Consider the following 20424-nt stretch of genomic DNA (forward strand, 5'->3'; position numbering starts at 1 on the left):
CACCTCTCAAAACCCAGTATAAAAGCAGCATGCAAGTCTGATCAGACAACCGTACAAAGAAGTGATGTAACCATGGAAGCGTTTTTACCAGAAATTGAAAAGGAAACCAGGTGCAGGACATCTAAGAGGCATTTATTTTATTGAATAGTCTAGATGTGACAATGAGCTCACGAAATTAAATTTGTGACTTAAAAATTGATATGGGCTTCAAAGCAACAAATTTAACAATGAATTGAGATGCTGAAAAAACAGGTACTTTGCATGCACGTGCAATTAAATGGGCTGTTATGCTTCCAATACCATTTACTAAAGTTCAATTTTCCTAACTGTAAAAGCTGATTGAACAGTTACCAATTCATGACAGACCAACAGATTTGCTCAACATTCTAAAACAATTTCTACTGACCAGTTAAAGTCAATGGAATCTTTAGATTTATGAAATTACAGTTTAGTCACTGCATCAGAGGGCGATAACAATCACCAAATATTCAGTCATCCCACAACAGTAGTAAGCTAATAAATTGCTGCAAAAGCATTCCAAGCGACTTAGATTAAGTTTATATGATCACCATTCTTCAACTCTCCAGGATCACACCATTCACTAGTTAAGAGAACAGACATGAAGTATGCTCCAAGTCCTTCACCGCTGCACTCCTGACTTAGTTGTGTGTGTGCAACATGTTTCCATTTTCCACCAACCACATGCTCCTCACTTCTCCAGTGGCAAGGCTGACGTCAGAAACTCTATGGGGAATTGCATGCCCAAATCATCTCATGCATGAAATACAGAGTACCAACATACTGTACACAGTATACCAGTGTCCAACTAAAACATTAAAAAATTTGGTTCAGTATTGTTAATCTTTTGAACTAAGCAGCCACCGTTACAAACACAATATGGTTTAACTTTCATAAACAAACACCAAATGCTGTGCAAAACCCTATTAAAGCTTTGGTGGCTATAAAATGTAATTGTCATAGACTATTTCTTCTGCCTAAATACACCACATGAACAAAGTCTATTTAATGAATGTAGGTTAAAAGTAGAATGATTGCCCCTTGCTCATAAGGTATAAACATTTCAATTATTTGGGAACAACAAGCATGGCAGAGATAAAAACAAAACATGCTTGAAAAACTCAGCAGGTCCGACAGCATCTGTGCAGAGAGAAGCCAAGTTAACGTTTTGAATTCATGACACTTGCATAGCAGAGAGCCCACTGTACAAAGAAGCATTAGATAAGGTTGAGTTACTCTTTTAACTCAGTCACATTAAAAATAACCACAGCAGTTAAAAGCAATTCAGCTTCAAAAACAAACAATTTATCTTACCATCTCAGTGGTGGCTAGAGGCAAATCATGAATGATCTTAAAAGTAAAGAGCAAGAGGATAACAAAAGATTAGGGCTTATTAGGGACCATAAGGGTAAGTTAAATGGAGCTAGAGGATGTTGATATTGGTCTTAATGAATACTTGTGTCTGCTTTCACAAAAGAGGGACGATACAGACATTGTAATTAGAGAAGAATGTGAAATGAAATTAACGGTGAGGCAAGTGTTAAGGGGTTTAACATCTTAGTATGTGGATAAATCCCAGGGCCCAGACGAAATGTATTCTAGACTTTTAAGGGAAACAAAAAGAAGAAATAGCAGTTCTGACCATTGTTTTCCAATCCCCTCTCTCTGGCTACAGGTGAGGTAGCAGAAGACAGCTTACTTTTATTCCTTCATGGGATGTGGCATCACAATGCAAGGCTAGCGTTTGCTGTTCATCCCTAACTGCTTGAGAAAGTGTGGTGTGCCGTGTACTTGAACCATTAGTCCATGTGGTGTAGGTACACCAGTGCTGTTAGGGAGCTAATATACCATTATTTAAGGAGGAGAAAGGGATTGATCGCACAAATACAGAACAGTCAGCCTAACTTCAGTGCTGGGAAAATTTAAAAACATCGAGGGAATCTTCATTCAGGAAAACACATTAATCAATGGCAGTCAGCACAGCTTTTCTATGGGAAGGCTATGTCTGATAAACATGACTGAATTGTTTGAGGAGTTAATAAGGAGGGTTGATGATAGTAATGTATTTGATGTAGTCTATATTGATTTTAGCAAGGCTTTTGACATAATCCCACATGGTAGACTGGTTAGAAAGTAATGGGAGCCAAGGCAAAATTGTAAATTGGATCCAAAATTGTCTCAGAGGAAAGGACAAAGGATAATGGCTGAAGGATGCTTTTGTGACTGGAAGGTTGTTTCCAGTGAGGTTTCACAGCGCTCAGTACTAGATCTCTTGCTTTTTGTGGTACATATATCAACAATTTGAACTTGAACACATGGCGTTTGATTAAAAAGTTTGCAGACAATGCAAAAATTGGCCATGTGGTTGATAATAAAGAAGAAAGTTGTAGACTGCAGCAAGATATCAATGAACCAGGCATACGGGCAGAACAGTGGCAAATGGGAGTTCAACCCAGAGAACCGAGAGGTAATATACTTGGGGGAGGCTAACGAGGCAAGGGAATACACAATAAATGGTAGAATATGGAGATGTGCAGAGAAACAGAAGAACCAAGGTGTGCATGTCCACAGATCCCTGAAAGTGGCTTGTCAGGTAGATATGGTCAATAAGGCGGCAAATGGGATCCTTGCCTTTAGTCAAGGCACAGTATACCAGAGCAGGGAGATTGTGCTTGAATTGCATAAAACACTAGTTAGGTCACAGGTGGAGTACTGCATGCATTTCTGGTCACTACACTATTGTAAAAAAAAAGAGATGACTACACTGAGGAGGTTACAGAGGAGATTTAAGTGATGTTGCCTGGAATGGAGAATTTTAGTTATGAGGAAAGTTTGGATAGGCTAGGGCTGCTTTCTTTGGAACAGAAGTGACTGAGGGGAGACCTAAGTGAAATATATAAAATGATGAGTGGTCTAAATAGAGCAGATAGGAAAGCCCTATAACCATTTGGTTGAGGGGTCCATAATCAGGGAGTATAGGATTTAGGGCAAGATGTAGGTGGTTTAGAGGGAATTCAATTTTTTTACCCAGAAGCTGATGAAGGTTTGGAACTCTCTGCCTGAAAGGATGTGGAGGCAGAAACCCCCATAACATTTAAAGAGTACTTGGCTATGCACTTGAAATGCACTTGTAACCTACAAGGCCACGGACCAAGAGCTGGAAAGTGGGATTAGGTTGAATTGCCGGCAAGTATGTGAATGGCCTCGCTCCATACTGTAAATTTTTAGGATGTCTATATTTGCCAAATGGCTCTTTCAACATTGGTACATCATTTTGTCTCTGATATGATTATTGTTAATTGCATTTGTGTTGAATCATCTAGGGTAATTCTAACTTTTTCTTCATAATCTCCCATGCACAAATACTCTTAACGCAGTGAATGTTTTCTATACTGTAGATTTTCCTGCTTAGTTAGAGAAGTCTCATTTTTGCCTAGGTACTATACATACGATATGGGGTAGTACAACCTTGAATTTCAATTCTTATTAGGTAAACAGAATGAAAGACTTTCCCAGCAGTCACCTTCTAAGTGAAGTCATTTTGGGCCACATTCATCCAGTTTCTAGAAGAGTTAACAACTCAACCCCACTTTAAAACTGGCACATTCATCATAATCTGGGAAATGATAAAGAATAGATGGTACCAGAAAGAAATTCACATAAATAAAGCAGGAAGAAGCTTCTGAAGTTGAGGTTCAGGCACATGCCAGGCTAAAAAGAGCTTGTGTGTCCAACTTCATAACATTTGATTTAAATGCTGAACGGACGCCATCATTGGATGGAAAGTGGAAAGTGTCAAGTTGGAAATGGTGGCTCCACATTCCTTCTTTCGAAATGCCTGAAAGCTAAATTCTTTGGATGAATGTAATGGATATAATAATGAGTAGTGACCTAGTGACTCCACTTAAGGCCTACTATGGTTACTTTTGGATAGCATCACTAAATTGATCCAATGCAGATGGATTAATTTATTGAAGTGACAGTAGGCATTTTCTTCTCCCTATGAGCCATGATGGGAATAAATAATACGGAAGGTCAGGAACAAGTATCATTTTACAAATCTTCTATCAGAAGTATTTGTGTCTTGATCTTTCTTTATTATAAACTCAATAGATGCTTATTTTATCAGCTTGTTACTAGTCATAGCTCAATTAACCCATGACATGGGGAAAATGCATCAAAACGAGGTGATGGTCATTTGAAATTCAGTCCTACAACTCAAGACTGTAGGATCAGTTTGCTTTTCCTTTTCACTACTCCTGATGGTATTTGGATGACTAAGAAAGAGGCCCAGCAGTCTTTTCCAATATTGTTAAATCAGCATATGTCTAAATCTCTTACCATTAATTTCAGACAGACCTCACTGTACAGTACGCTGCAAGAAAGTAATTGACTTGTTGCATATTAGCGAGTAGTACAATTCAACTAATTAAATAGGAAATCATGAGAATACTGCTTGGGTGGTTTATTAAAAGAAATATCAGCTGAACTACACCACCAAAAATATGTATCTGAAGCAAATGTGATACAATAGATCTCTTTGTTTGGGTTACATTTTCCATTCACATGTTTTGTAGTTCAGGTCCACTAACAATGAGACAGCATTATGTAAAACCAAAATAATCCCCATCCTGCAATTATTCCAATAGCCTTCAAAATTTACAATACAGAGACAAATTCTTTACCTTATGATCTAAAGTGGAAATCTTATTTTTAAGTGAATGTCTAAAGCTATTTTAGATGTATTTGAGACTTGGTCCAAAATTTCATTTTTTCTATGCTAACTGCAGTTTATGCAGTCTTGCAGTTAAAATGCACAGTTGCTTCCGGTCCAGTCAGAAATTTATAAACCGTACATACAATTAAAGTGAGGAAGAGGGTTATGAAAGTGACATGGAAGACACAGTATGCCAATAGAATTGATAAAACTTAACACTGGAATAGCACTGCTTTTTACCAAAACACATTTCAATCCTGTATGCATACAAGCATGTCTACAGAATGTCAGTACATTTATTTGAAAATAAAGTTTCTGTGCTCTGTTAACTATGAAAGTCCCTTTTTGATTGTACTGATTCACAGGAATCCATACATGCTGAGAGAGTTAAGCGTGTGCTGGAATTAAGATTATTCTGCTTCATCAGTAAACCAATTTCTTTAAGACAGCTTTCCTTCTAAAATTTACAACAGCCTAAACTTTATTAGCAACTGAAATCATGAACCAAGTTAACATGTTTTATATTTAGTATAAATAATAAAGCAAAGTTATAAGCCCACAAGCTGTACAAATCAGCCCAACATGCACTGTAAACTGAAAAGTGACTGAATGTACCGTACTGCAATGCCTTGAATTAGTTTACAACATACAATGCTCAATGCACACTTAAAAGTTTTAATTGGAGCACGAGAGCTTCTGCAATCCACTTAGAGGGTCACAGGTGTCATGCAAATATTCCCCAAGCAGTTGTTCATATCCTCAGGAACAGAATTGTGAACATTGACAACAACTGAATCATTAGAACAATACCAAAGTAGTAAACTATTGACACATGCCTATCAGCACATCAACTCATGTGCTAACAACAAATAGCTTGGATAGTTAGAGCTTAAATTTTCAGATATTTCAGTAATGTATAACAAGGAATACTAGTCTCATTTGAGCAAAAGCAGTATGAATTGTTTGAAACTCATTTCATTTTCAACATTTAAACAGAAATATTCCAGATTATGAAACAGCATACCAAAAATCCAAGAATAACCCCAATTGCATGTATCGCCCGATTCAAGTAATTGACATAGACCAACTATTTGTTCAGATCATCAGCACTTGGCACTTAACCAGACAAGAACTACCTCCTTCTTCCCATAGGTTGACTTTAAGGTTAGGTAATTAGCCATAGTCCACAAAGGGCCTCAGGCATCTCTCTCCATTAAGCAAAGACAACTGGTTAATAAGTAGCTTGAGGGCACCACTCTGCAAATGTGGGTCAAGGCAAGGGGGCAGGTCTCCATGAACTACTACAACCAGTATATGGATTGAACCTGTGCTGTTGGCATCATTCTGCATCACACTCAAGCCATCTAGCCAACTGAGGTAACTGATGCCCCAATGTTTCTGCCTGGTTGAACAATAACTTAAGCGCTGATGGTGTGCATTTAAGTTACGCATGCATACCTAGTTGTACGATGATAACACAAACCTTTTTAAAAAGATAGCATCAGTCTCTCAACTAATGGAATAGACTTCAAAACCAGAAATTTACAGGTCCAAGGTTGTTATGTGACCTACGCCACATCTGTATTTGATATATTTTAAGAGCACTTGACATACAGGGCTGAAAACAATAATTATTTTCACAGGCTATATAATTTGTTGGTACAAACTGTAAGTTCAGATTCTGCTCTTGTACAAGAACATTAAAAAGAACACAAGTACAATCCATATTGTTCTTAAACTGAGCAATCTAAATTTTCCCCAAAACACAAATCCAAATCAAAATACATTAACGTTGGGCACACATCACCATATAATTCAAAATCCAAAACAAATTTGCACGCGTGTTTTAACATCAGATCTCCTCTACCCTACTATCATTATTCACCTTAAAGTAATGCACCAGCTAACACAGTATAGATACAGTCTGGCCAGATAAAGTGTGTTTCACTAAATCACAATGTGACTGTATGTCTTACATTCTGCACTTAAATTCTTCCAAATCTCAATTAACATTGCTTTCTTGTATTGACTGAAAATAATATTTTTTGCCTACGAAAGAAATACCACATTTGCAAATAATTTATATAACTGCAGAGCAATTATAAATGGCAGTCATTTGTACTGTTTGCAGCAGAACTAAATCAGTTTAAGTCTGTTTCTAGAAAGTATTTTCATAGCTATTATAGAAAGCAAAAATTTGTCAAATGTTGTTGAGTCTGTGGAACACAAGATACAAGTAAAACTAAATTTCACAATAGTAACTACATCAAAAACTGAAGTTGGATTCAAATTTTATTCTTAACTGTGTATTAAAATATTTTCAGCTTTCTATACATTGTAGTGTTGAAAATAGAAGCAATATTCCCCAAACTGATTCATTCAGCCTGTGGCTGATACAAATGGTTACCATTTAAATCTAACTTACAATTAAATATATAAATAAATACTTCCTGAAGAATCAAACAATATTACTTTCAATCAAGTAATAGTAAATTAATGTGAGAATCCAGCAAAACCTCTGGCAATTTTAATGTACATGAGAATATTGTATCGTCCTAGAACCTTACCACATCACTGATTCTTGCCTTACAGCAGTGCTTTTCCAAACTATTCAACCGATCCCTACAAGTATTAACATATTTCAAGAAATCTTATTTTAACTTTAAAAACTCTTCCAGTTACACAAGGAAAAGCAATCCTCGCATAGGAAATATGCTAATATACAGAAAGAGAAATAACTTGTTTGTAACTTTACTGAATTCACCTCTTTCTAGCTTATCTGCTGCTGAAACCTTCATTCAAGCCTTTATTGCCTCTGGACTCGACTATTCTAATGCACTCTTGGCTGGTCTGCCACATTCAACCTTCCGTAAACTGGAGGTTTTCCAAAACTCTGCTGCCCATGTCTAACTTGTAGCAAACCCCATTCCCCCTGTGCTTGCTTAGGTACACTGACTCCCAGTCAAGCAGCATTCTCATCTTCATTTTCAAATCCCTCCACAGCCTTTCCCCTCCCTTTCAGTGTAACCTCCTCCAACCCCACAACCCTCAGGGATAGCGGCGTTCCTGTAGTTCTGGCCTCCTTGACATTCCCAATAATAATTGTTTCACTATCAGTGGCCGTGCCTTCAGTTGCCTAGGCCCCAAGCTCTGGAATACCCTCCCTACACCTCTCTGCTTGAAGACACTCCTCAAAAACCACCTCTCTGACCAAGCTTTAGTCATTTGACCCGATATCTCTTTATGTGGTTCAGTGTCATACTTTGCAAAGCATTTCACAGGATTATAAAACAATGTTTCATTATGTTAAACAGTGCTGCATAAATAAGTGGTTGTTATAAATCAGTAAGGTTTTCAAAAAAATACATAACTCTGATGATCTTGGGAAGCCTCGAACATTCCCTTCTAGGCTTCTAGAATCCTGGGATCCCAGTTTGAAAACATATGCCTTAAAGACTGGAGAAAAATCCACAACTACAATGACAATTGGTTCTGAAAGCACTTGCTAGAAACTGACTGTTTACTTAACACATGTCCACAAATCCCATTCCATATTTCATTACAGAAGAAGCAATCTATTATTATACTTAATGATGGCAAAGAAAACTGACGCAAATCCTACTTAAATCAGTGCAACAGTTTCACTGCTGCTATTGCAGGACAACACTTATTTCAAAGAATGACTCATCTGTAGAAGTCATGTTTAAGAGAAATTCTTTACACCTAGTAACCAATATAGATTTAAAAATAGACAAACTAGGTTAAGCATTGTTTACAATGTCCAATACTAAAAAAACCACTAATGTGCTAAGTAAATTAGTCCAATTATTTTCAAACGCCACCAACCAGCTTCTATGCCCCAATGAACTCATTTAAGATAGACAGTTCCAAGTTATTCTATGGCCTTACCACACCTGACCTTAGCTGTCTCATCGAGCCATACAATCATACATGCAGCCCGAACTCCCCATAATGCACTTCCATTTGCTCCACCTCTGATGGCTATCCTTTTAGCCACGATGCTTTTACCTTCTGTAAATGTCTTCCTAAATCCATTAATTTTGTCACCTCCTTCCCCATTTTAGAAAAATCTCAAAATTCTTTGTAGTTGCCTTCATGATTCTCAACATATAATTGCACCATTACGTTAATTTGGCTCCGAGAGATCTTTAATGCAATGAGAAGCAATTTGGAAATCAAGCCCATCACAATACCTGTGGGCAAACCCCAAAAACATAAATATGGTTTAGCAAAAATAATTTGAAGAAAATAGTTTCTGCATGGAGACTAACTACAATATATTCATACAACGTGAGCGATAATGACACACACTCACTGATGTGTATTCTGAAAAAAAAGGCTAATCTAATACTGCATTAACCAAGCATCCATCCCAACAGCAAAGCATGTTTAGAATCTTACAAAACCCTCAGCACATTGTGCGAATCTAAATCACCGTTAACGCACAACATTTATTTGTTGGAACCACCTCGATTGCTCAACGTTAAACTGCTGGGGCTATGATAATGATGCTGACGATGTTTAAAGTCTGGGATGACACAGCGTGACTGACTGAACGTTTGGAGGATTCATTCATCTGGTATCTGTGCTGAACCAGAAGCCCGGGAGTAACACTGACAATGTTAATGAAGGCTGCCTGCCTGCACAACGTTGTTTCCCGGCTCTTGCTGGTGGTGACACAGTGGATGAGGGCAATCCTAGCTGGTCTCTCTGCCCCGTTTGCCGGCCCCTGTGCAGCCCTAACCCGCTTCCTGCGGCCTCTCCACTCCACTCGCCTCTTTGACGGTGCAATCCGGCGCCAGCTCGAACTCCTCTTTGTCTTTCGGAGTCTTGACGGTGACCCGGATGGTTCGGGTCCCGGTTCGAGAACACTGCTCCGCGTCCTCCGCCATCCTCGAGCCGAGTGTCAGCCAACGGCCGCTTCCTCATTGCACCGCGGCACCATGGGTAATCCACCCAGAAAAATCCGACCTCTCGACAGCGGCATCAAATAGCAAAAAAAATACATCCGAGAGTTAGATAATCGCAATAGCATTTCTAAAATAATATTTGTTTCTCAAAAACTTACGGAGCTGGCTTGTGACGTTTCACAGTAGCCCCCATAAGGTGATGACGTAGGGAATGGGGAAGTTGCTAGAACCGGAACGGGAAATAGACGAAGGGTCACATGTGGGGTGACATCAATAGAGACGTTCATGTATGAGCTTATTGAGTCATTGTGCACCTAACATGCTTTGACACCTTGACATAGGATCACATCAATATCTTAACATACCTTATCAATACCCCTATCCCTCTTCTAAAATAAGTCATTTTCTTTACTTTCAATAACAAACCACATTTGCTTTTCTACATATTCAGAAGGCGACAAGTATAAAACATTTATTATTCTGTGAAAACATGCGTCTTACACATGTGTGATCTTTAGTCCCAATAAATATACGTAAAACATAAATTAATGTGCGTCAAATTCTTATTTCAACCAGCCTTATGTCAACTATTCTTTATTGAATGTGTTATTTATGTATGTATGCACTTCACAGGTTAACTTACCAGCATTGGTATGCTTCAAAGGAAATAAATTATTTTCTGTTTCACTAACTGTACTTCAACATTGAGATGCAAATGGTAAATCTTTATTGATAGGGACACTTGGCGTAATTGCAACTTTTTTTTTAACTACATCTACAAATCAAGTTTAGTAATTGATTCACAAAACCTTGCTGATCTCCTTATGAGTTTTGGCAAATAACCATGTTTTGAACGGTTTGGTTTTTGTTCAGTACTCAAAAAAGATCCTGTTTCTTAAAATATAATGGTACTTCAGACACAAGTTTTAACGTTTTAAACTCGGGCATGAGGTCATGATCAAGTAGATCATGCTCATGTTTTGGTTCATCCCTTACCTGGATCATGTGATCTACATGGACATTTCTCACCTTTCCATCAATTTTAACCAAGTATCCTTTCATTCCATACACTTCTAGTACGTTTCCCACATTCCTCACATGATTTGTGAAGGGAGTTCATAACAGAAACTTGCTCATTTAGCTTGAAGCTCTTTTGTTTGTGTCATACTGACATTTCAACTGAACTATTTATGTTCAACTTTAAGAGTCAAGTTTGGTAGGGCCAAACTTAAATGCCTCCTTATCAAAAGCTCAGCAGGTGTATACCCTGTCATGGAGTGTGGCATTGTTCTATACTTCAGCAGGAAATTAGCCAACTGCTGTTTCATATTGAGTTTTGAAAACCTATGCAGCTCTTGTTTCTTGAATGTTCCTTTGTCTATTCTAACAGATCTTTCAGCTGCTCTGTTTTGGATGGTAAGGACGAGTGAGGGTATGTCTGATAATGTTTTGCTTCATGACATTTTGGAACAGAATGGAATGAAATTGAGGGCCATTATCTGAGACAAGCTCCTCCAGTAATCCATGGCAAACAAAAATAGACTGGGAACACAAAAAAGAAGCCACTGAAATTGGTTTGATGAAAACGATCATCAAATTAAGGAATTGCTACAGGAGAAAAATGCAGCATATGCAGCATGGCTGTGTGGGAAACAAAGATACATCTGCTGCTAAGAAATCACTCCAGGAGAGCAAAATAGACCTGCAACAGATGTTGCCTGTGATGAAAGATGCATTGTGGGCCAAACAGGCCAAAGAGCTTCAAGTTTATGTAGATCAGCACAACATGAGGAATTTTTATAAAGCCCTGAAGACTATATGTTCCTCCCTTACATGGCTACTCAACTATACTCAGTGCGGATGTGGATCTCTCTTGACAGAGGGAGTTATCAAAGAGTGCTGGGCTGAGCACTTTAGGGGTGTGCTTAACCGCCCATCCACTGTAAATGGGGTAGCAATAGATAAGCTTCCAGATTGGCCAAATGTGAAAACATGGACATCAAACCCTCTGTTGTGGAGGTTGACAAAGACATCAAATTCCTACCTCAAGGAAAGCTTCGGGCTCAGATGGGATCCCAGGAGGAATTTATGAATCTGGGTGGTCCCATCAAACTCACACAATTATAAAACAGAATGTGGGATCAACAAACCATTCCTCAGGAGTTCAAGGATGCCATGATTGTTCATTTGTACAAAGGGAAAGGACAAAAATATGTGTATGACAACCACAGGGGACTCTCACAATTTGTGAGAGCTGGTAATATCCAGGCAAAAGTTCTACTCAACAGACTGGTAAGCCACATAGCAGAATGTATACCGCCAGAAAGTCAAAATCGGTTCAGGAAAGGCAGAGGCTCTTGCAGCAGATCTTCACCCTTTGGCAAATACAAGAGAAATGCCATGAACAACAGATGGGACTCTACTGTGCCTTTGTTGACCCGACAAAGGCCTTTGACACAGTAAATAGAGAGGCCTTGTGGAAAGTCTTAGATGTCCTGATAGTACTGTAAATCTGATCCAGCAGTTTCACGATGGAATGACAGCCAGTGTCAATGACTGTGGTGAATACATTGACCCATTTGACATACAAGTGGTGTGAAGCATGGATATGTCGTGGCCCCTGTGATCTCTTTGCTGCCATGCTTTCTGGGGCATTTGATGGAGACATTGATGGAATATACATCCAGTTCAGAACAGATGGCAATCTCTTCAACCTGAGATAACTCAAATTCTCAACTGAGGCATCAGAGATGATGATACGGGAATTGCTGTTTACTGATGACTGTGCCCTCATGTCATATTGTGAGCAAGACTTTAAAGGATCATGGACTGTTTTTCAAAAGTGGCTGATGACTATGGGTTAACCATCAGCTTAAAGAAGACAGAGATATTCCGCCAACCACCACCTAATTTTGATCATACCCCACTTAATATAACTATCAATGAACAACCCTAAAGGCTGTAGGTAACTTCACACCTCAGAAGCATAGTCACCAGAACTGTCTGCATTGACACTAAGGTGGCAAATAGAACTGCCAGAGAAAGCTCAGCATTTGCCCATTTGTGCAAGAGACTGTAGAGGAAAGGAGCCTGTGAGACATGGATCACCTACTCCAGACATATTAAGCAGTTGGACATGTTCCACATGAGATGCATTCGGAACATCATGGGCATCAAATGGGAGGACAATGCCCAACATTGAGGTACTTCAAAGAGATAAATGTCTGGAACTGGAGCAAACATCATCGGAGCTCAGCTCAGATGGAGTGGACATGTAGCCTGCACGACTGACAATAAAATTCCTAAGATAAAGGCAAAATACCATATACAGACTCGAAACGTTAACTCTGTCTTTCTCTCCACAGATGCTGACAGACCTGCTGAGATTTTCCAGCATTTTTTGTTTTTGTGTGTGGAATAAAATTCCTAAGGTGGTATGTATTCACAAGTTAAACTTGGACACTGCCTGTGAGGTAGGCTGAGATTGAGGTTCAAGGACTCCTTGAAGGTGAAATCAGAAAATGTGCCACGTCCACCGCAAGCTAAGAGAAGAATGTGAAAAACAAAATAACAACCTTGGGAGCAATCTCAAGTAACAGCTTTGCTCCCTTCAAACAGCAAAGAATACAGGCAACTAAAGACAAAAGGCAAGCTAGAAAGGCTGAGCTGTCCCAACAAAATCAAACAATTCTCCTTGCTCACACTGTGGAAAACCATGCATCTTTGCAACTGGGCTCCACAGCCACATTATAATACACAACAGATGACTCTACACACAGAAGAAACAGTCATCTTCAATAATGAAGGGAAATCGACAAGGTACCAAAGTCTCTGTCAGTTGAGTGATTGCAAGTGGCATAAATGTTGTACAACCCTAGCTTCTTGTCACTTAGGCACTCTGAGTTCATTTCAAGATTATGCATTCTACGCTGTCTTCCATTACAACTGGAATGCGTTCTGTTTCCTTGTTTGGCCTTCGCTCGGCCAGCAGTTGCAATATGCCCTGTCTTTTGGCAATTAAAGCAGTTCACATTTCTGTAATGGTATGTCTTTTGCCATGTGGCTGCCATTACAATGATAACAAGTCACTAAACTGCTATAAGCAGTAATCTTCTGACTAATTCTCTCTACTCTAGGGTTGGTAGAAGTCTTTTGATTATGGACAGAAGCTGTACTAGTCACTTGCAGAGGACAAAATTCCTGAGTATCTTTGATAGAAAAAGAAATCTTACATGCTAGCTGATATATAAAACTTTATGTGCTTAGTAATTTTGATTGGATTCTTTCAGCCACCATTCCACACCCAAACCTGTCTCATAATGGAAAATCTTAAAACATGCCCAAGTTGCCATGTAGTGATAAATTCTTCAATGCCACAACTGTTTCACTAATCTACTGATTTCTGGTTCCAAGATTATATCTTCTGCTACCTTTAGCAGCTTAGGGGTCAAATGTTCCTCCAACGTTGTGATGATTATTTTGAATGACTCATCTTTTGCTTTGTGGCAGCAAAAAGGTTTATTAGCATGCCATACACTTCCCGACCAATGTCTTTAAGTAAAATTTCTTTCTTGGGCTCAAGAATTGCCTTATTCTGAGTCTTGACCTCTTCACTTTCACCTTCAAATTCTACATTGTTATTAGCTCTAAAAAACATGTCCATTCCTTCAATATACAAACTGAATGGTTCTCAAGCCCCCTCATGTTCCAAGCCTTACGATGTGCCCCGTGGATGCAGCCATATTGTCCTCTTTCCAAGTTCAACAGTGACACTGTAGACAATTCACTGCAGCTGTTTGTAACAGTGATACAGAGTCTCATGTGTGCATACTGTAGGTGTGAGGCAGACAAGATGAGTTTTTGTGATGGAACATCGCAATTAGTCAGTTTAGGAAGAACAAGTTCACCTGAAACCTAATTCACCTAAAACCAACTGATCAGTAGTTGAAAACATCCTGCAACAACCCAAAGAAAGAAATATGACAAGGAGGTTGCAGATGGACATAGGTAAGGTGAGTGAGGGGGCAAAAATTTGGCAGATGGAGTACAATGTGGGAAAATGTGAAGTTGTTCACTTTGGCAGGAAGAATAAAAAAGATGAGTAATTCTTAACAGAGAACTGAATCTTTTTAAGGCAGAGATAGATTCTTGTTAGGCAAGGGAATCAAAGGTTATCGAGGGTAGATAGGAATGTGGAACTTGAAACACAAGCAGATCCGCCATGATCTTATTGAATGGCGGAGCAGGTTCGAGGGGCCAAACGGCCTACTTCTGCTCCAAATTCGTACATTTGTATATTCTGAGGCCCAAGGAGAGGGGGAGATGGGCAGTGCTCAGGGACAATCATAGACCCAGATCTTCCACTCTCCAGATGGACATATCCTCCAGTGATGCACTGTGGGACCCCTTGGAAATTCCCACGCAAGAACTTCACAGGAATTGCCAAGCAGTTTCAAATTCCATTGGGGAATTAGCCTGCAAAACTCTGATTTAAAGTCGGAGACTTTGGACAGTTCTGACTTACTTAGCAGAAGAGTTACCTAGGAAAAATTAGAAGGATTAAAACCAGTTCTAACTCCTTGGTAACTATGGAACTGAATCACCGAGTCCCCACTGGATCCTCCAACTATCCACCCCTCCTGATCATCCGACTATCCCCAATGCCCCTGGCTAACTCCCCCACACCCCAACTAACCCCAATCCCCAACTACCCCACCTGATCACCCGACCACTCCCCTGACCCACACCCCCACAGCCCAACTACACCCATCCTGAACTCTTGAACCCTCGACTATCCCCTGACCCACCGACTATCTCTCACCCCGAATAACACCCCCACCACCTGCCCCCTGGCTACCCACCGACCACCCCAACTACTCCTCCACATCAGCCAACTACACTACCACCCCAGCCCCCCAAATTCCTGACTATGCCCCAGCCTCAATCCCAACTATTCAGCCACCACCCCGAACACCTAACTACCTGCCACACCAACCTGACCAGCCCCCACCCTCAACTACCTCCCACCCCCAACTACCCCATCCCCCAACCCTTTACTACACCCCACACCCTGACTACCATTCCACCCACCTGACGACCTGAACATCCCACCCACCACCCGACTCCCACCAGCCCTTCACCCACTTAACTTACTCACTTACCTTCTCTTCTAGCTTGTCAAAGTGGCTGTAACATTTAACTCTACTGGAATACAGCAACACTTAGGAATGCTTTACCATGTTAACGGTGCTATATAAATGCAACTTGTTGAGTAGAATTTGTCTTGGGATATGTCAGGAGTTTTGGATCAGAGAGTGGGGGGTGTGGAAGGTCATCCAGGAGAACGTTGGAATAATCAAGTCTGGAGGTGAAAATGTATGGTTTCAGCAGCAGATGGATTAAAACTGGGGTGGAGTTGGGCATCCTCTTTGTCTCTACTCTCCCTTCTCCCTCCCTTTTTTCCCAATTTTATCAATGTGCATCTTATGTTTTAGGTCTGAAGGGGAGTAAAATGTTGACTGCTTTCTCCATTAATAATGATGCAGCTGCTGTTTCCTGTTTTTTTCTGGTCCAGATTTGAATCAATTTGCGAGAGTTAACAGGCAACCATCAGTTGGTAGAGTTCCTTTTGAATAATCTTCCTTCTCAGACTTTGCATAATAACCTCCTCTTGATATAGAGTAGCATCTAAGTCCCTACTGTGTGTGGTCATATTCAGAATTATTCCTATCTATGACATTTGTCTTGCTTCCATATCCAATGCAGTTCAGGTCAAATTGCAGCTAAATAAAATATCAATGTCAAAAACTTGTGCTTCTCATCCTTCGAAATATAGCCTTGCTGTGTGAGATGCCACTCCACCGGTCTGAGGTGAATAGTTTCACAATTGGCCCATTAACACACCTACCAAAGTCCTGTCAAGATCACCTCAGGAGGTCAGTGATAACTGTCCAAGACGAGATTTTTTTGAATAGATTATGAAGGCGATTAATTGGCCAGTGCTGCCAGCACTTTAGTCATTGTTCTTTTCTTAACTGTTCTAGGGATGATTCCAGCAGGCAACTATGCTCATGGGACAAGTCACTCAATGAACCAGGGCCATTATATTGCAATAACTCACTGGAAACACGGAAGCCCCTCCTTAATTTATAGCTTGCCTGACAGCTTTCATAATTTTGATGGGGCCATGTACCAAAGTTCAAATCATAGTGACAAAATCAATGTGAGCTAGCGAAGCCCACATCCCTTGAATGAATAAAAAAAAAGCAGAACCCATGCAATATAGTATGCAGAATAAAAAAACCTACAAACAATGGGCAAAGTGTTCCATTTATTGGTCGCACCAATTTTCTCTTGTGCATTGAGTAATGAATTACTGAAACAACTAGGATGAGACAGTGTCAGAAATTTGTAATGGACAGCGATTTAACGTTTTAGGCAAGAGATGTAGAGGGAATGTGCGGAGAAATGTTTTTGCACAGAGCTTGGTAATAACCTGCAAACTCACTACCTGTGAGGATGGTGGAAGTTGAGATGATGAACCATTTATGAACAATACAGATTAGGAGCAGGAGGAGGCCGCTTGACCCCCCCCGCGCCTGCTCGGCAATTCAACAAAATCATGGCTGATCTGATTGTAACCTCAACCCCACATTCCTGCCTACCCCCAATAACCTTTCGCACCCCCCCCACCCCTTGTTAATCAAGACTCTATCTAGCTCTGCCTTAAAAATATTCAAAGACTCTGCTTCCACCCCTTTTGATGAAGAAAGTACTAAAGATTCACAACCCTCTGAGAGAAAAACATTCTCCTCATCTCTGTCTTAAATGAGCGACCCCTTATATTTTAACAGTGACCCCGTGTTCTAGATTCTCCCACAAGAGGAAACATCCTCTCCACATCCACCCTGTCACGACCCCTTAGGGTCTTTCAATCAAGTCGCCTCTTACTCTTCTAAACTCCAGTCGATACAAGCCTAATCTGTCCAACCTTTCCTCATAAGACAACTCGTCTATCCCTGATATTAGTCTAATAAACCTTCTCTGAACTGTGTCCAATGCCTTTACATCTTTCCTTGTATAAGGAGACCAGTACTGTACACAATACCCCAGGGGCTGAATTCTCCCCCTGTCGGCGGGATTGTGTTGGGGGCGGGCGCGAGCCCAGTCGGCACTCCTGATTGGGGATGCAGCGCCGTTTTACTGGCCGGGCCAATTAAGGGTCTCTCAGCATGACACTTGCCCGGAAACGCTGAGAACTCCCTGTGCGGGTGACAGGATTCCCTGAGTCATTCCCTGCGCTGTTTCGAGTGGATCAGTTTGACATGTGTAAATTTAAATAAAAGGAAATAAAAACTTTTAAAACATGTCCCCTCATGTGACACTGTCACATGAGCTGGGACGTGTGAAAGAATTAATTTTAAGATTTTTATTGGCTTTTATTGGCCTGTGGATGAGGTTTCATGAAAAATGTGAGGGCCGCTTGGGCTCTTCTCCTGCCCGCCAACCTTAAGGTTGGATTAATTATTATTTAAATGGCCTTAATAGGCCTTTGACAGTTTGGCAGGTGTGCAGCCGACTCAGTTGCTCGCCCGCCGAACTGAAAATCTAAATGACGTGCAGTGACTTCGGGACACCTGCCCGACATCACCACGCGTCATTTTATGCATCGGAGTGCAAGCCCCACCCCCGCTCATCGACCGGAGAATTCTGCCCCAGATGTAGTCTCACCAGTGCCCTGCACAACTGAAACATAACCTCCCTACTTTTGTAATCAATTCCCCTCAGAATAAATGATAGCATTCTATTAGCTTTCCTAATCACTTGCTGAACCTGCATACAAGCCTTTTGTGATTCATGCACTAGAACACCCAGATTCCTCTGAATCTCAGAGCCTCACAATTTCTCACTATATAGATAATAAGCTTCTTTTTTATTCTTCCTGCCAAAATGGATAATTTCACATTTTCCCACATTATGCTCCATTTGCTAGGTCTTTGCCCGCTCACAACCTATGTCCCTCTGTAGCCTCATATCCACTTCACAATTTACTTTCCTACCTATCTTTGTGTCATCAGCAAATCTAGTAACCATTTCTTCAATCCCTTTATCCGAGTCATTTATATAAATTGCAAAAAGATGATGCCACAACCCTGATCCCTGTGGCATACCACTTGTCACATCCTGACAACTAGAAAAAGACACATTTATGCCAACTTTCTGCTTCCTGCTAGCTAGTCAATCTTCTACCCATGTCAATATTTCAAAAGGAAATTGAATGGGCACTTGAGAAAAATAAACTAGCAGGGCTACCACAGGGATTCAGGGCTTATTGGACTTGTAAAGAGAATATAATTTTTCCTAATATTACTGTGGGATGCTGTGAAGCAGGCTTGTGGGGGCTGTGTGTGTGTGTGAGACTAATTTAATTAAACTGAAGACAGTCGGACTGCAAGATTTAAATCATCAAAGGGGTTAGCAGGCATTTTGAAATGGGGATGGGCGAGCAAAGATGAGAACCCAGTAGATAAAATATGAATGGGAATTTGCATTCAAAGATAAGTGAGAGGTAAATTGTTAGATGTTGAATTTCAAAGATACATAACAGGAAGTTTTACAACTGGCAAAGATCATAAATAAATGAGGCAAAGTTACTAAGTTTATTTTCTCGAAAGTGCTGGCCATAATGACAATATGAAAGATTTTTGTATTCTGGGAAAGGTAACTTCCAAAGAAAGTTTAGATCAATGGGTTTAGAGATAAACGGGGAGAAAATATATTTAAGAAATGATTGAAAGGTGTTTGGGAGTGGCCATGTGAGATCTTGAAATGTAGGCAGACTTGTGAAAAGCAGCCTCCAGCCACCCCAGAGAAGTGTTTGTTTGTTTCAAAAAGCAAGATATTGTCACAAGCCTTGGATTTCCATTATTGAGTGAGAAGGAGATGGAAGCCCTGTGAAATACCTCCCTTATAGCAACAATGGGTGCCTTGTAATATTACTGGTTGTTGTAAGGAACATATCTTTTTATTTCTGTTGGACTGTTGTAAAGAACATATCTTTTTGTTTTGTTAGACTGCAGATTAAAATTACAATGGCTGCAATTTGAAAGATATGTCCACTGGAACAGGATGAGAGATATATGCAATTTTGCAGTCCTGGAACAGAGTGTGCCATGAAAGACAGGATGGTGCCGGAAAGGAGCCCTGGACCAAGGGAGCCACCTGACAACAGCATTTAATTGGCTCCTGACCAGAGTTTGTGTGAAAAGCAGGGCAGCAGAAAGCTCCTGATCTGCAAAGGGAAAACATCTAAAGTCTCTTCCGCATATCTATGTAACCTGCTCTCTCTCTCTCTGAGGAAACCCCTGTAAATAGGAAAAGGGAAAAACCACTGTTAGAGACATTGAAAAGCAAGTTCTCAACCAGTGAACTAAACACTGAAAGTACTAGAAGACCACCTCATGTAATCAACTAGAACTGAAAAGAATTTGGAAGACATCAATCAAAATCAACCCATCGAATCCTGTACACCGGAATCGGTGCTATTGAATTTTTTTATCCCAACCTTAAAATCCATGTTTTTTTGTGTGTCTTATGTGTCTATAGGGATTTAAGAAGGGGGTAGAGTTTAAGTTATAGTGTTAGAAGTTAGCAGTTCATACTTCTTTCTTTTGCTACTAGTTAAAGACAATTTGTTCAATAAACAGTTATTTAGTTAGCACATTTACAAACCTGTAGCTCGTATTCTGTTAACCTAAA

The 20424-nt window shown here is 40.1% G+C and overlaps 1 protein-coding gene across 5 annotated transcripts in view; it reads right to left on the reverse strand.

The window, feature by feature from the left end:
- Positions 1-9750, reverse strand: part of LOC121277107 (ubiquilin-1-like) — a 42524-nt gene extending 32774 nt beyond the window's left edge. The window contains exon 1 of one of the 5 annotated variants that reach the window (XM_041186122.1): positions 9532-9750. In XM_041186122.1, the coding sequence (XP_041042056.1) occupies positions 9532-9648 (117 nt within the window). In that variant the 5' untranslated portion in view covers positions 9649-9750. The remainder of the gene's footprint in view (positions 1-9531) is intronic. The other 4 variants (XM_041186121.1, XM_041186124.1, XM_041186123.1 and 1 more) reach the window with 4 other exon arrangements.
- Between the last annotated feature and the right edge of the window lie 10674 nt (positions 9751-20424).

This window comes from Carcharodon carcharias, chromosome 4, assembly GCF_017639515.1.
Source record: "Carcharodon carcharias isolate sCarCar2 chromosome 4, sCarCar2.pri, whole genome shotgun sequence".
Lineage (NCBI taxonomy): Eukaryota > Metazoa > Chordata > Chondrichthyes > Lamniformes > Lamnidae > Carcharodon > Carcharodon carcharias.